A 15,521-nucleotide genomic window follows, 5' to 3' on the forward strand; every position below is an offset into this window, starting at 1 on the left:
TTTTTGGTATGATTTATCAGATACATATTCGTATTCAAGTTTTGCCTGTGCTCCGCTTTCGCATAATTTATATCTGTGCTTTTACTTACTTAGTTAAAACTGTGTTTTTAGTTCAAGTCCAGCGCTTGATTCCAGCTATCTTCCCTATAAATTACAACTCATCCAGTGGTTAAACAAGATATCCAAAAAGCAAGCCGGATAATATAGTGGGTACAGTAATACTCTATTAGAATGTAAATACATTAATCTTTGTTGTGTAAGTATTATCTTTCTAAGTTTTCTCCTCTGAGGAGAATAAATCCTCCTTTTTATGTGGCTCTTCACTTTTCTTCTTTCTTAATTTGATTTTACAATTGAGTAATTTGATGACCTCATCGTAGACCTGAATCAATTCGAATTGCACCAAATATCTGCCATCCTCAAGGCGCAGTGGAAACAAGTTGACATCAATAGATCCATGATCCACATAATAGAAACCCGGTGTCAACGGACAGGACATCAAAAATGTCGATGGCATTAAGGATTCCCCTTGTAGATCATCTAAGGTTAAATTGCGCAGCGACTCGAGTGTTTTACAGAAATCTAAATTCTTCATTTTTATCATCTCCACGGTCTTCGATCCGCCTGGAACATTATCCAACCGGCGAGCAAAGACATGCATTAACAATTTGCCAGGAAATTGTTCCCTCACAGTCATATTATAGTTGAGTTCCTCCATATTTTCAACGCTATAGCTGACAAAGATATCATTGGGAACAAAAGACTTTGAATAGAATTCATCGTACTGAAGGTTGAGCTAAACAAATGATCATAAATATTTATATGGTAGATATAACTATCAAACACAATTCCAACTTACGCCGAGGACGCAAAGTTTAGTCCAGGTGAATAGAAATAGAAGTTTATATGTATGCATTGAGTTCCCCACATCTAATATAATAGCAAACTATAACGAACTGAAGTTTCAAATGAATGAATTTTGGATAAATATTGTAGTTAAAGTCACACCACGTCGCCTGAGTTAATGGTTTACTGTTTACTGATCGCTTCATCGAGCTTCCCAGATTCTTATCAACCTCTTTTGTATTTTCGGTGTGTGTGTTTGAGGGCAGTTAAAAAATTAGTCTATAATTTAAATGCGTTCAGCATGTGTGTTCTTTCTAATGAGGTCAAGGTTACAAGGCTTTTAACCCACATTTGCGCATCATTTGAAGATATATAACGGACTGTTACGCATGTTTATGCCTATATATCAACCAACCGAAATTTCCAGCCATTTTGCACAATCTTCATTCATTTAACAATCTTCAAATTGTCAACATGTGCAAATAACTCGTCGCTTACCCGTGTAAATTTATCTTAGGCAAAGACAAAGAGAGTGAGAGTTGGAGGCGGCAGGTTGTAAACAAATTGCAATCCCATAGTTAACACATCAAACACACACACACACATGTGGGATGCAGCCACGCCCTTTTGTCGAGCTACTATAATTTACGAGCTAATTGAGTTGCCCATGGGCATAAAAAACGGGTTAACAATGACATCGAATAGTTGGACTGGCAGACGAATCGACGACACAGCGATGAGACCGGTGACGATGTCGACTTCGATGTCGATGGGTATGACTCGATCAAAATATTTAGCTACAGTGAAGACTGCCTTTACTTCTTCGAAACTTTTTCTATGAAGTTTAAGTAATATAGCAGGGAAATTTTGTTGCCTTATAACAAATAATTTGCTTAATTTAACTTTAATCTAATACCCAAGATAGCGAGATGCTTTTAAGTTGTTTGTCCGTCTGTCTGTCTGTCCGTCCGTACACCTACACCTACATCTCAGAGACTATAAAAGATAAAGATATTATTTTTTTTTTACGGCACTTTTACAGAATAATGAGAGTAATTTTGGTGGATACCAAAACTTGATTGCGATCAGATAAAAGTTGTCGAAGTTATTGAAGAAAAACGCCTACTGTAATAAGGTCTCTCCTGACAATTTTGTATATTTTGCATTCTAAGATATATTCTTAATGTAGTACTGTATCGATATACCAAAAATGACATTTTGTATATTTTCAGTATTTTTGTGGTATATTAATTTGGTATATTTTAAAATTAATACCGCACTGTTCTGATTTTATTGAAAAAGGGTAGCGGGTATCTCACATTCGAGCACACTCGACTGTACTTTTCATACTTGTAATTATCTAAAAAAGAGAAGTCACTTGAATTATAGTTGGCAGTCGGCAATATTCAAATATTAAATATTCTATGCTTATTTCCAACTGACAAATATATGGTAACTAAAATAACTTACAAAGTGCAAATTATATCATGGGTGCCTCAAAATATTCTTGGGGCTTAGAAGGTTAAGCTGAACTTCGATGTCCATCAAAAGGATTTTTGACTGTACTCGTAATATGCTTGTAATTTGTTGTCTAATCATCCGACAATAAGCCAAAGCATTTTTGTGCGATCGCAGAGTGTGGCAACTTTTTTTGTGTTTGGAGAGGTCCAGTGGAGACATTTGCATAAATACTTGGACTTATCTCACACTCTGATACATTCAGCTAACATGTCTCACAAATATGCTGACTCACGATTGTCTATGCATTTTCAATATGCTAGCTTATCAAAAATCATTCATTTACTTCCGACTTAATCAATTCATCGTCGTCGTCCTCACCTCAAAGTGCACTGCATTTGTCAACGCTTATTATGCAAATGTTGTTTGAAAAATAACTTTGGTATCTATAATAAAACTTAAACTATAATACATAAGAAATTAAGTCACATGTTGACCTCTATCTTATTGTATTTATTGTTATTAGTAGTCTTCATCATCGTAGTAGTAACGCCCAACTCATCCCATCCCATTCCAATTTAATCTTTTATATTGATTTAACGTTTTGAATCGTTTGCTGTGATGGCTATTAGAAGTGCTAAATATTTATTGTTGCTGCTGACCAGATTCATTTTATGGCATCGTGTGAGTTATTTGAGTCAACTTTGTGAATGTTCTTGAAGATGCTGCGCGATGATGATACGAGTTATTTGATTAACAGACCCCCAACGATAGAAAGGGAATGGAAATATTTTAATTTGAATATCATTGTTTAACTTTCGCAAATTTGTTCGCTGTACTATCGCATCTTCCGTGTGTTTAAGGTGGAGTCGGGGAATTGACTATTTATCAATTGAGCTGCTCCGTTGACCGATTTCCAAACGAGTTGTATATGTGATATATATGTTGACATAACCTTCAGATGCTGTTACGTGGTAGAGTGATAAACTAGCAGATGCGCCTTAAGCATTGCACTTGTAAACTTTTGGAGTTATACAACTCTTCTAGTGTTTTCTTATAGAGTATGAGGTGACATTTAATCAGCGGCTTGACTTCTTCAGTGGCAGAGACTTCTTTTGTTTAGCTAATGCAAACAATTACAGCTGCAGACAAGTTTCTGATGCTGCTTCACCTTATAATATTTGCGATAAGCATATAGACTGATGGACGCCCAGCAGGGCTAAAAGACTTTAACGTCGACTTCAACTCGTATCTCGCATCGAAGTCATTTGCAATTTTTGCGAGTTTTTCTTTTGGTTTTCGATTTTTGGTTTTTTCTTCATCTTTTTGTTTACCGGACTCGTTTATTAATGCGCCTTTGTTTATGTATCGGCGAAGACGCACCATATGCAGTTTACATATGACATTATCATGAGTTAAGGGTAACTGCCAATGGCTTTTTTTCGGATATAAAAGCCACCAGCGCTGTAACCAACAGCTGCAGTCAATTTTGGAATTAAACAACTCAACAAGTTGCCTTCGCATATCCCGCACACACACACACACACACAATCATCATGAAGTACATTGTTTTGGTGAGTTTCCTTTTTGGGATCTCAAGTATTTTTTACTTACTTTGACCATTCACATGTCGTCGCAGGTCGTTTTCCTTTGCCTCGCTGCTGTGGCTTTGGTGTCTGCGGTGCCCGTGGACGAGACGCTGCAAGGTGACAACATCTACAGCGAGTCAGATGTCCACAATCCTCACGATCCTCAGGCCATCTTCAAGCTGAAGAAGATCAAGAAGCTGCTGCTCGGTTAAGCTCTCAAGCCATATTCATCAGACTTGTTCAAGTCTTGTCTAGTCTATGTACAAACCACAAACACACACACACGCACACACATGCACACACAATAATCTGGGAACTTCGCCTCTTCGCTTTAGCCTAGGCACTGCGCTGCACCAACCTTAGAGATAAATTCAGTTCACCGCTACAAAATAAATGGATAAATATATAAAACACAAAAATGCAGCAGTTTTACATGAGTAATTACGAAATCTAAATTAATTAAATAAATCACAAAAAAAACGAAATATATGCCTGAAAGTAGAGAAGTCTTTGAGCGTGTATTTTATTTTATATCTAACTCAACCTTAATTCTCTTGCTAAACTATTTACAGTGAAAAAACATAAAATTGAAACAATTTCAGAAATAAGTAAAAGTTACTCTTATAGCTCTGGTTTGACACTATATAATTAACGCTAAATACATAGATTATTGAAACTTTTCTTATTTTACAATATAATTTACGTATAAATTCGTTTATTTTTAGCTTACGTAGGAATTTGTTTATCTTTGAATTATTTTTAAACAGAAAAATAATTTCAAAATTATTCTTAGCTCTAATGAAAGTATTAATCAAGAGCTATCAGATTAAAATCTACTGAGAACAAAACATTTTTTGGTATACGTTGTTTTCACTATAGAGACAGTCAAATTTTCGCCAGAGAATTATGAAATATGAAATCAATATATCATGAAATAATAATAATCAAAATTATTCAAAATGATATGATACATACAGCAAATTAGAAATCTGCATTCCAGAAAAATCCGCAACCACTTTTTTGAGTACAACAAAACAATAAAATGAAGTGTAAGGAGAGGAATAATAATAAATAAATAATAAATATTTAATTTTATTGAAAACAACAAAAATATTAAAATGAATAGACGATGATAAATATACATATATAACATTAATTTTATTGAGAGCCACTTAAAAACAGAATAAGCTGAAGAAGAACTCATTATTGAATGTTTAATAGGTTGACCTTATTCTATTTTTATTTTTCTTTCAATAAAATGAATTCTATATATTATTTACTTATCAGAAGATTCCATAAAATAATGACGCAATTATCATCCAACAAAATGATTTCTTGCATGTCATTAATATCGTTGTTCATTATTACTACTTATTACTTATTATTATTACTACTTATAATTACTTATGTTTTCGATTTAAGGACATATAATATAGAAGAAGAGGTAGTGAGCGAATTCCAAAGCAATTTAATCTGCATAGAACACAGAGTTTAAAAATCTACATAGCTAATTCTGTGTTCGGAGTCTAGGATTTCAAATCGATGAATCAAATCATGAATTATATTAGATTATGCAATCATTTATATATGCACAATACATTTCTGGTTTCGACTATTTTTAGCAGTTCGAAATTCAGTAATAAACATTCACGCTATTAATTAAAGAAATAAATACACCAACTGTTAAGATATATAGTAGTTATTTTTAATAGGTATCCGCATTAAACACTAAACACAAAGTATGCTAATCAATTGTTGAACTCTCGGCAATTAACCCAGGAACAGAAGTTTCTTCAGCAGCTTCAGCTTGAGCAGGATGGACTGATCATCGCTTGGGTTAACAGGCTCATTTCCAGGACCCTCAATACCTTCGGGAATGGCTTCCTCGTAGGGAGCAGCAGATGTCGCCATGAAGCAGACAACAAGGCAGACGAACACGGTCTAAAAAAAAACAGAAGTAATCCGCAATTAATTGTTATCCATTGAACAGTTCTCAGATGTCTGATGGACGCACCAATAATAAGAATTTCATTGTGAATTACTGCTGGGAACTTCCTTCAGGTGAGCACGTTAAAGTGTATTGATGATCTCGCGTTTCGCGTTGACGGACTTGCACTGAACATAGACTTCGGCAGCCATCTATTTATATCAGCGAGCCGCTTTTAGCTTCAGTTTGAGTTTAAGTTTGAGTATGAGTATGAGCTTGAGCTGTGCGCAAGCGCCGCTCGTCTTTCGTAGAAATTAAAACAACACATTGTCATAATGCAAGCGCGCGCTGTAAAAGTTTCGTGTATTTCTTGACCGCGAGAGCCCAACAATAAATTTGTTTGGACTATTAAATGTGATTTTAGTGTTCCACGCAAGGCGCGTTTTTTTTTGGGTTTTTGGCTCTTTAGACGTGTGGAAAAATAAGAATTAGGCAAACTGAACTATAATATTTTTGTGTTGAAGACGCTTTGTTAATATTGGCATCATTGTTGTCTAGCCCAAACGCTAAATTGTTTTGTTGATTGACATCTCGCTGTGGTTTTTCGATATTTTATGTTTCCTTAGTTGGTTCTGTTTGACTTGACCATTAGCCGAAAGCGGCCTCTGACAATGCCACAACGCCTCTCTCACTTAATATTGATTAGCAGTTTCTATGGCCGATTGACCTCAGCTTTGAAATGTGCGTCTACTTGATTTACTAGTTTTACAATAATTACGCGTACATTATCTCAACTAATTGCTGATACTAAACAATAAGCAAACATTAGCATTAGAAACTATATTTCATCATAGAATAAGAATTATTTCTGAGAAAAAATGACAATGCATAAATTCACTCACTGAAGGTTGTGAAGTCGGACCATATATTTATTAACTACTTAACACCTCTTTGTAATTTGTGCAAATTATTAAATAAATACAGTACTTGCCAAAATTTGAATTGAAGCCTAGGCGCCAAATTTAACGGACAGTATTTTTTTAAACTTTGCTACTTTGGTCACACTATTATTTAGGTTAGATAGCGCTGGAAACGATATCCCTTACAATCAATTTAATCGATTATTTTGAAAACGATTCTCAACAGTTTTCAATTAATGCTTACTTGCCCTTGCTATATTTAGAATTAGCCATTTCTTGTCTTCTTCAATAAAAAATAGCACATTTTTATAATCGAAGTTACATAAGCCTAGCATAGAATATAAATCAATAGATTGCTTCTATTATTAAATGAAAGCATTATATCTAGCTCAAATCCAATCACTACCATAAACATATGAATTAATTCGTAGCAAGAAGACGCCTTTATTTAAAATAAATGCCGATATAAAAACCGATATATTTTTTGATAACAATGAACGCTCGCTTTTATTTAACAGCAATCCAAAATGTTAATTAGTTATCGTTCGCTGTTATCGCTAAACGTCAAGAAGCAAACAAAAAAAAGGACAAAAAATTAGACAATAAAAAACACTTGACCAAATTAAGTCAAAATTCCAAAATACTAAACACCTAAAACGAAAAAAGTAACAAAATACATTTCTTTGGCACTCAGGATAATAAACAAATAGCAATCGGCAGAAATGACTGGTTCATTTAGTGTTAAACTGAAGTCAAAAAAAGGTCAATTCATAGTAAGCGACCTCAGCGAGAACACAACGTTGGCCGAGCTGAAAACGCGGATAGCGCACGTAACGCAAATCAAGGAGCCGCAGTTACATGTTCTCGTTGGCTATCCACCACGCCCACTAAACCTCACCGAAGAGCAGCAGCGCAACTTAATCGCTGCAGGCATCAAAAGTGGTGAGACACTAATTGTGGAGGAGAAGGCAGCGGTGGCATTAGCTGATAATTCCACACTGGCGGACGACGAAGCGCTGGCGCGTCGATTGCAGGCCGAGGAAGATGCCGAGCACTTGCGACAGGTGACAACACAAAGCAGTGACCCTGCTGTCTCCGACAGCGCTCCCAATGCCACTCCCAGTTCCAATCCTGTGCCAGCACCCGTTGAAGCGGGTCCAAATGGCGACTTCAATGGAATCTTGTTGAAGAAGGTGGTGCCAGCGGACAACTCGTGCCTTTTCACCAGCATACGCTTTGTGCTCAACGGCAAAGTGGACAACGAGGGCAGCGAAATGATGCGCCATATTATTGCAACAGAGGTCGCCGCCGATCCACAGCAATACAATGATGCTGTATTGGGCAAATCGAATGCCGAGTACTGCGCCTGGATACAGAAGGCTGACTCTTGGGGCGGTGCCATCGAAGTGTCCATATTGTCCAATTATTATGGCATTGAAATCGATGTGGTTGACATACAGAATGCGATCATCAATCGATTCGGAGAGGACAAAAACTTTGGTTTACGTGTCTTCCTGCTCTTTGATGGCATTCACTATGATCCGCTGTACATGGAGACTTCACAGAGCGCAGCACCAGCCACCATCTTTCCGGTCGAGGAGCTGGGCGTCTATCAGCAGGCTGAGCAGCTGGCCAACGAGGCCAAATCGTCGCGTCAATTCACCAATGTGGACAAATTCAATTTGCGCTGCCTGCAATGCGACCTAATGTTGGTGGGTCAAGCGCAGGCTCAGCAACATGCCAAGGCAACTGGACATGCGAATTTCGGAGAGATTTAATACGTGCTGATCTTTGGCGGCATTTATATTTTGGCTTTTATTCTTTTCGCCTATTACATACTCACCACATAGAGAGATAGAGAGCCCTGGAACTGTCCAACCTAAAGCGCTTTTTGCTTATTTTATTATTTCTCTTCTTTAGCTAAATCTTCAGTGGTTAATTTATTTAAATCTGTCTACATCCACGCAAAACTGTCATTCTTTTTAATTCAATAATAAAAAGTTCCACTCATTCAGCTAGTATATAAAAATCGATATTTCTTTGGTTAAGAAGCCCATGGCGGCGTCATTGCAGCTGGATTCTGCAGATAGGACATGACCACAGCACTTACGCTCAACATGAACGAGGAAAGCACCTATAAAAATCCAATAATAGTCTTAGAATTGAATTCGTATTTACAAATCATTATATTTACCTGTTTGGCATCGTCACTTGCCCGTGAACTAGAAAAGCTAATGCAGGAGCAGTAAAGTCAAACCAGGCACACCATTTCAGCTGTGTTAATTAAATACAAATTTCATTAGGTACACTTTCATTAATATTTTATGATGATGATGTTGACAACTTTTTACCTTCATCATCAGGCCACACATGGAGAAAATCATGCCCAGAATATTCATATAATCGGGCATCATGTCCTCATTAGCGCCACCGCTCTGTCCTTGATTTTTGGGCGCCTTATAGCGAACGATTTTCTCCTTGCGGCGTGGATCGACAGTGATACTCATTGTAAATTAAGTTTAATTTAGAATTAATTGGGTGAAAAATAAAACTGCAATTTTCATTCGTAGCAGGGAATGTGACTGAGCGTTGCCAGACTTATGGAAAACAGCTGGTCGGCATTCCCAGAAATACGTATGAGAGTGAATGACAGCTATTCTAGTTTACCAACGGCTTTTTGTTGACGGCGGTCTCTTGTTCAATTACATAAAAATAGGGGAAAATTACAGAAAATAATAATGGCATTGCGTTTCTTAAGCTTTGCTCTAATCACAAACACACGACGCATTGTCCAAGCTAGACAATCTGTGCACTATGGGCGTTTCAACGGCGCGTTCAACACACAAAATGTGGCCGCTCTTACAAGACAGCTGCACGTGCGTATTTCAGACCAGGATGCGGGACTAGAGAACAAACGGGCTGCCAATAGGCACACAAATCCCTTTCACGATCAAACAGAAGAAGAGGAAGTTAGCCAACCATCACAGCCGAGGAAAACTATGAAAACGAATAGGCCAACCAAACGAGCTGCCAATAAGCACACCAATCCTTTTCATGATGAAATAGAAGAAGAGGAGGTCATTAAACCATCACAACAAAGCAAACCTGTCAAAGTGAAAAAGCCCGACTTTGGTGATTCGGATGTGTTTGGCGATGCCAAGCTGGGAACCGATGATACTCCACTTGATGCCGGCGACCAGCAGGAAGAGGAGTTTGTAAGCAGACCCACAAGACATACACGTAAACTACGTACCAATGAGTACGTACGCCTCATCAAGGAACATTTGATCAAACAGCGCATCAATGAAGCCATCCACGTTTTGGAGGTGAAAATGCTTCGCGAAGATCGCGTAAAACCCGAAAGCTACATCTACAATCTGTTGATTAGTGGATGTGCCAAGGCGGGCTATACACGCAAGGCGTTCAACCTTTATACGAAGATGCGACAACGTGGTCTTAAGGTCACCGGTGGCACCTACACATCGCTCTTTAATGCCTGCGCCAATGCTCCTACGCCAGCTGATGGTTTGGCCAAGGCGCAGCAGTTGCGTGACAATATGCTGGAGAAGGGTTACGAGCCCAATGTGATGAATTACAATGCCATGATCAAGGCCTATGGTCGCTGTGGAGATGTGGAAACCGCTTACATGCTGGCCGATGAAATGCTGGAGCGGCAACTTCCCTTAACCGCGAGTACTTTTAACTTTCTACTGCAAGCATGTGCTGGAAATGAGCAACTAGGATTTCGCTATGCGCTACTCACGTGGCACAAGATGATTCAACTGCGCATTGAACCTGATTACTATAGCTTCAATACGATGCTACGCTGTGTGCGCGATTGCGGATTCGGTGAACTGGAGTCTATGGAGCAAGTGTTGGCAGCGATTGCTGCAAGTGGAGAGCCCAAGAAGACAGCAATAACTGCTAAAGAGCAGTCTAATAGCTTAAGCATCGCAACCAATTCAATTGCGGTTACTCCGACTACATCATCAGAGGAAGTAGCTATGGAATTGCCAAATCTTCTGCTCCCAGGCGGACAATTGGACAACTTAGTTGCCTTAAAAGAAGTCACACGTCCCCATGAACGTTTTCTGCTGCTCGGCGGTCTTACCGGGTACCTGGATCTTATGCTGGCACATAAAGTAACGCCCGACATCAAGAGCTTTACCACAATGCTGGAGGTGATACCACCAACAAATGCCTCCGAGAAGCAACTGTTGAGTTTTGTGCGCAAAATTGGCCTCAAGGCTGATATTGATTTCTTTAACATACTCATCAAAAAACGCTCGATGCGCTTCGACTATGAAAGTGCACGCGAAGTGCTCACAATGATACGCACCACAGGACTGCGGCCAGATATTGTCACCTATGGTGTCTTGGCGCTGGGCTGTCGCACCCAGGAGCAGGCTCGGGAGTTGCTGCAGCAAATGCAAGCAGCCGACATACGCATGAATATTGCCATATTGGGGGCCATGTTGCGACAAGGTTGTGCACAGAAATCCTTCACTTATATCAATGAAATCATGCAGCTAAGTTTGGAGGAGGGCATTAAACCGAATGAACCTTTCCTACGGCATTTATACAATTTTCACAGAGGTTGCGCACGAGCCATTGATGCCAGGGTAAGCGTAAACTACTAAATACCATATAAATATAATAAAAATGATTAATACGTTTCTTTCTAACAGCATCCGTCAACCAAAACAACTGCTTTCAAGAAAGGGCATTCGAAATTCTGTGATAAATATCGTCTGTTTCTGGAGGAACATGGTCTTACCGGTCTAAAGCTCGAGGATGCAGTCAATAAACTGAAAGAACGACCCTATGCACAGTACAAGGAAACACCTGTTGAGGGCATAGAGCCAACTAAACACGAGGAAGTGAAGCGCAAAACCAAAGTGCGGAAGTACATTAAGAAAATCAAAATAGCCGAGCTAAGAGATGATCCAAGTGAAGCCAGTTTCACCAAAAGACTAGAATAAGAAATATTGAAGTGTTTATAATCTTGAATTAAAATATTTATTATGTTAAGCACACGTTTCCAATCTTTTATAGTTCATGGATATATCAAAAATATCAACGTAGCTCAGCCTAACGAGGATGATTGTTGTAAATCGCAGTCTGAAAATGATTTTCTTCGACCATATTGAACAACGATTATTGAAGCCAAATCTTAATTATAATATTATTTAGCTCCATAATTAAAAGGATCTCAATTTGTTGACTTAAAGTGTTTATTGTGTATGTTATACATAAGAACTTAGCCAATCATTGTACGTTTGCGTCCACGAGCTCGAACTTCGTCAAACTTCGCGATAACCACTTCCTCATCCTTGCCACAATTGCGGCGATATTCGGCCAGGATGTACTCAAATATATACTTCTGTTCGCTGTGTGTGCTGAGCAGAGCCCGCTCCAGGACATAGAGGTCGACGCCTTTATCCTCTGCCCCCTGATTATAGTGGCTCAGTCCGAAGTCTATGAGAATGACATCGTATTCATTCTTGGCAGCTGGGTTTGGATTGATGAGGATATTGGATGTGGTTAAGTCGCCATGGATTATGTTATTGGCATGCATTTGGCCAATTATAGCTCCAATGCGGATGCAGAGTTCCAGCAGCTTTTCCTTAACTTTTTCTTCATCTGATTCGGCGGCAACTGTGTCTTGTATAAACTTCTTTGCTGTCTGAGCATTGCCAAAGTATTCCATATATAGTTTGTGCGTGTTTAAATCGGAATGAAGGATGCGGGGAGCAAGAATGCCGGCAGCCAGGCAACGACTAGATGCCTTAACCTCCGCCTTCATGCGTTGCCGGGTTATTTGTGTGTCCAATTCGGGATGACGGTATTTTTTGACAAAACGCTCTTTTATCAGGCATGATTCGCCCTTAAAGTCACCCAGATACAGGCGACCCTCTGCACCTTGTTTTATTATATCAGCAGTCATATTTGAAGAGAAACAATAATACAAAACGTGAAGCTTAAATTACATTAATTTTGCAATTCACACAAAATGAAGAGAAACAGCTGTTTTTTGTTTAGGTACGCGGGGGCATGGAACTTGCGAATATATAATTGTTTATTATCTATGTTAAACTTGTTACAAATAACTGTTTAAAAAAAATATGTTTGAAATGTGAAATAAAATTCCAACATCTGTAATTTTCTCCATAAATTTAAATTCTATTCATTTTGTCATTCACACGAAGCCCCTCACTCTTTGTGACGAAACAGCTGATTTTGTTTTGGTGTTTGAGTTTGGTACTTACCAATGATTCATCCATTCAGAAGCAAATAGAAAATCTATTCGTTCTGTGAAAATTGCGCAAAATGTTCAATAATATATTTGGCAAGAAACCCACTGTCAAGGAGCAGCAACGCGAAAATGATCGCAGCCTAAGGAAGGCAACACGCGACATCGAGCGAGAGCAACGCAAACTGGAGGAAGAGGAGAAAAAACTGATGTTGGATATCAAACGGAATGCAGCCTCTGGAAACAATGATGCATGCCGCATTTTGGCCAAACAATTGGTGGAGATACGAAAGCAGAAATCTCGCAGCTATGCAGCTTCTGGCAAAATACAATCCATTGGATATCAGAACAAAAACATGGGCGCCAACATTGCACTGGGTGAAGCCATGGGCACCACGGCCAAGACAATGGCCAGCATGAATAAGGTGATGCGACCGGAAGCCATAGCGGGCACTGTGCGCGACTTCCAGCAGGCGAATATGCGCATGGAGATGACTGACGAGATGATCAACGATACGCTCGATGATATGCTAAACGAATCGGGTGACGAGGAGGAGTCCAACGATGTGGTCAACAAGGTACTCGATGAAATTGGCATTGAAATTTCTGGCAAAATGTCGGGCATACCATCAACGGGCACGGACGATCTTGAAGTAAGCACCTCGGCGGGCAAACGTACCGAAAAGGACATTGCAGACCAGCTGGCAAAATTACGCTCTTCATAGTTGATTAATTATTATTATAACATTCAAATTCACTGCGATCTTAATTCCTGTATCTTCGATTTTGTAACACTTTGCTATATTTGTAAGACATAATAAATAAGTATGCCTGAACCACTTTAGAGACGCGCACTCATCCCGCCAGAGGCGACAATCGATTCACCAGTTATGTAGCCAGCATCTTCGGATACCAGGAAAGAAACCACACCAGCCATCTCCTCGCTGGTACCCAGTCGACCCATGGGTATCTTGCTGAGTGCTGCTTCATTGGCCGCCTCGTTCTCATACAGTGCCTTGGAGAACTTAGTGCGTATGACGCCGGGTGCCAGGCAATTGACACGTATGCCCTCGGGTGCCAAATCCTTGGCTGCTGCCTTTGTGAGTCCAATGAGTGCGGTTTTGCTCACCGAGTAGGCGCCGAGAAGCTGTCAATTGACCAATTGACATTAAGCTACAGTAGCATTAAGCTGATGCACTCACCTCAAAGGCATCGTAGCCCGCAATCGAAGAGACAAACACAATGCTGGAGCCCTTCTCTTGTCGCAAGTAGGGCAACGCTTCCTTGGCCAACAGATATGAACTCTTCACGTTCACATCAAAGATTTTGTCCCACACTTTCTCATCACACTCGAGTACGCCGCCCACAGCAGGATTTGTGGCTGCATTGCTTATCAAAATGTTTAGTTTTCCATACTTGCTAATGGTCTCATCAAAAAGCTGTTTGCGATCAGTAGCTTCACTAACATGACACTTGAGTCCATGAACATTCAGATTCAATTTACGCAGCTCGGCCAAGGCATTGTCAACATTCTTTTGCTTGCGACTGCTGATCACAACGGCGGCTCCATCCTCAGCCAAACGCTTGGCAATGGCAAATCCAATGCTGCGTATGTGCAATATTAAGAATTTATCGCGTATACGTAAATATCTTAATCCCAACTTACCCGTCTGTTGAAGCGGTGACCACAGCGACTTTACCTGCTAAACGCTTCATGCTGCTGGAGGTTGAACTTTGACTGGTCGACGACAATCGCTTATGGCACAAGTTGTTGCTGACTTTCTCAGCGTTGTTGCCAATGTTGTTGAATTGATTAAGATTTCTAATCGTTGAAGTACTTTGGACTTGACTTCCAGCCAAGACCGCAGTTGTTGAGCTGAAATTGTTTGTCAAACTTCTGTTCAACAATTGTTTGCTAAACTGCAACATAGTTGTTTATATTTTTCGATTATTTGATGCTATCAGACAATTTTGCTTATGAGATTTCTATTGATCTCATTTCACGCGCACTTCCAGTAACAACATTTGTTGTTGTTTTTATTGCTGTTACTTCAATGACCATTCGCCCCGAAGCAATCAGCGATGGCGCGACTTTTGAATGCATGCATGCTAGTTATGGATTATGATTAAAGTGATCGGACACTTTAAATGACATCAACGATAATTTGTTGATATTTTTAAACAATTACATAGTTAATTATCAAACTAAACTGTATCACAGATTAAAAATTCCATTAGAGTGTAATAATTTATATATCAGCCTAAAAACATTGTCAATTGCAATTTATCCACATTTTCGTAAACTATGTATGTAATTATAAAAATTCAATTTATTTATTATAACTAACTGCATACATTTTTGCTTGTTGTAGGCAGCAGAATTTACGCTAACCGTTTAAATAAACATAGCTAGATATGATAGTGATGGATGGCGTAATATGATAAAAAAAAATATAGATAAATATGTATGATAAACAAATAGCGTCTATGGGAGCGAACACTAACTTAATATGAACAGTAGTAGGACA

The 15,521-nt window shown here is 39.0% G+C and overlaps 9 protein-coding genes across 9 annotated transcripts; 4 read left to right on the forward strand and 5 right to left on the reverse strand.

Moving 5' to 3' along the window:
- Positions 1-269: 269 nt before the first annotated feature.
- LOC117572150 (uncharacterized) lies at positions 270-916 on the reverse strand. Its single transcript, XM_034254789.2, has 2 exons — positions 860-916; positions 270-796 (listed from the first exon to the last, which is right to left on the reverse strand). Exons 1-2 carry the CDS (start codon positions 914-916, stop codon positions 272-274), a joined length of 582 nt encoding a protein of 193 aa, XP_034110680.1. The 3' UTR covers positions 270-271.
- A 2,011-nt stretch (positions 917-2,927) lies between these two features.
- Positions 2,928-4,396, forward strand: LOC117570197 (uncharacterized). Its single transcript, XM_034251684.2, has 2 exons — positions 2,928-3,878; positions 3,944-4,396. The coding sequence occupies exons 1-2, from the start codon at positions 3,861-3,863 to the stop codon at positions 4,103-4,105; spliced, it is 180 nt and encodes a 59-aa protein (XP_034107575.1). The 5' UTR covers positions 2,928-3,860; the 3' UTR covers positions 4,106-4,396.
- Positions 4,397-5,576: 1,180 nt separating this feature from the next.
- On the reverse strand, positions 5,577-6,022 carry LOC117569936 (uncharacterized). Its single transcript, XM_034251293.2, has 2 exons — positions 5,908-6,022; positions 5,577-5,834 (listed from the first exon to the last, which is right to left on the reverse strand). The coding sequence occupies exons 1-2, from the start codon at positions 5,923-5,925 to the stop codon at positions 5,664-5,666; spliced, it is 189 nt and encodes a 62-aa protein (XP_034107184.1). The 5' UTR covers positions 5,926-6,022; the 3' UTR covers positions 5,577-5,663.
- A 1,272-nt stretch (positions 6,023-7,294) lies between these two features.
- Positions 7,295-8,710, forward strand: LOC117567301 (ubiquitin thioesterase OTU1). The gene has a single exon (XM_034247185.2). The coding sequence runs from the start codon at positions 7,463-7,465 to the stop codon at positions 8,516-8,518; it is 1,056 nt and encodes a 351-aa protein (XP_034103076.1). The 5' UTR covers positions 7,295-7,462; the 3' UTR covers positions 8,519-8,710.
- Positions 8,700-9,337, reverse strand: LOC117567305 (protein Asterix). The gene is given in 4 exon segments (XM_034247190.2): positions 8,700-8,874; positions 8,935-8,993; positions 8,996-9,014; positions 9,092-9,337. Coding segments are annotated over 4 exon segments (324 nt in total). The 5' UTR covers positions 9,248-9,337; the 3' UTR covers positions 8,700-8,784.
- Positions 9,338-9,348: 11 nt separating this feature from the next.
- LOC117567300 (pentatricopeptide repeat-containing protein 1, mitochondrial) lies at positions 9,349-11,911 on the forward strand. Its single transcript, XM_034247183.2, has 2 exons — positions 9,349-11,362; positions 11,429-11,911. The coding sequence occupies exons 1-2, from the start codon at positions 9,479-9,481 to the stop codon at positions 11,720-11,722; spliced, it is 2,178 nt and encodes a 725-aa protein (XP_034103074.1). The 5' UTR covers positions 9,349-9,478; the 3' UTR covers positions 11,723-11,911.
- Positions 11,912-11,939: 28 nt separating this feature from the next.
- Positions 11,940-12,783, reverse strand: LOC117567303 (EKC/KEOPS complex subunit TP53RK). Its single transcript, XM_034247188.2, has one exon. The coding sequence runs from the start codon at positions 12,685-12,687 to the stop codon at positions 12,001-12,003; it is 687 nt and encodes a 228-aa protein (XP_034103079.1). The 5' UTR covers positions 12,688-12,783; the 3' UTR covers positions 11,940-12,000.
- Positions 12,784-12,919: 136 nt separating this feature from the next.
- On the forward strand, positions 12,920-13,837 carry LOC117567304 (charged multivesicular body protein 2b-B). Its single transcript, XM_034247189.2, has one exon. It carries the CDS (start codon positions 13,071-13,073, stop codon positions 13,716-13,718), a length of 648 nt encoding a protein of 215 aa, XP_034103080.1. The 5' UTR covers positions 12,920-13,070; the 3' UTR covers positions 13,719-13,837.
- On the reverse strand, positions 13,832-15,018 carry LOC117567302 (dehydrogenase/reductase SDR family member 4). The gene is made up of 3 exons (XM_034247186.2): positions 14,660-15,018; positions 14,196-14,598; positions 13,832-14,140 (listed from the first exon to the last, which is right to left on the reverse strand). The coding sequence occupies exons 1-3, from the start codon at positions 14,920-14,922 to the stop codon at positions 13,835-13,837; spliced, it is 972 nt and encodes a 323-aa protein (XP_034103077.1). The 5' UTR covers positions 14,923-15,018; the 3' UTR covers positions 13,832-13,834.
- Between the last annotated feature and the right edge of the window lie 503 nt (positions 15,019-15,521).

This window comes from Drosophila albomicans, chromosome 3, assembly GCF_009650485.2.
Source record: "Drosophila albomicans strain 15112-1751.03 chromosome 3, ASM965048v2, whole genome shotgun sequence".
NCBI lineage: Eukaryota > Metazoa > Arthropoda > Insecta > Diptera > Drosophilidae > Drosophila > Drosophila albomicans.

Excerpts from the sequence above, each read along its gene's own strand:
- LOC117567301 (XM_034247185.2), top strand. The coding sequence starts at position 7,463 with ATGACTGGTTCATTTAGTGTTAAACTGAAGTCAAAAAAAGGTCAATTC.
- LOC117572150 (XM_034254789.2), bottom strand. The coding sequence starts at position 916 with ATGCATACATATAAACTTCTATTTCTATTCACCTGGACTAAACTTTGC. Across the intron at positions 797-859 it reads CTAAACTTTGCGTCCTCGGC|CTCAACCTTCAGTACGATGA; the intron begins GTAAGTTGGAAT and ends TCATTTGTTTAG.
- LOC117567303 (XM_034247188.2), bottom strand. The coding sequence starts at position 12,687 with ATGACTGCTGATATAATAAAACAAGGTGCAGAGGGTCGCCTGTATCTG.
- LOC117567300 (XM_034247183.2), top strand. The coding sequence starts at position 9,479 with ATGGCATTGCGTTTCTTAAGCTTTGCTCTAATCACAAACACACGACGC. Across the intron at positions 11,363-11,428 it reads CACGAGCCATTGATGCCAGG|CATCCGTCAACCAAAACAAC; the intron begins GTAAGCGTAAAC and ends TCTTTCTAACAG.
- LOC117567304 (XM_034247189.2), top strand. The coding sequence starts at position 13,071 with ATGTTCAATAATATATTTGGCAAGAAACCCACTGTCAAGGAGCAGCAA.
- LOC117567302 (XM_034247186.2), bottom strand. The coding sequence starts at position 14,922 with ATGTTGCAGTTTAGCAAACAATTGTTGAACAGAAGTTTGACAAACAAT. Across the intron at positions 14,599-14,659 it reads GTCACCGCTTCAACAGACGG|CATTGGATTTGCCATTGCCA; the intron begins GTAAGTTGGGAT and ends GCACATACGCAG. Across the intron at positions 14,141-14,195 it reads CGGGCTACGATGCCTTTGAG|CTTCTCGGCGCCTACTCGGT; the intron begins GTGAGTGCATCA and ends GTCAATTGACAG.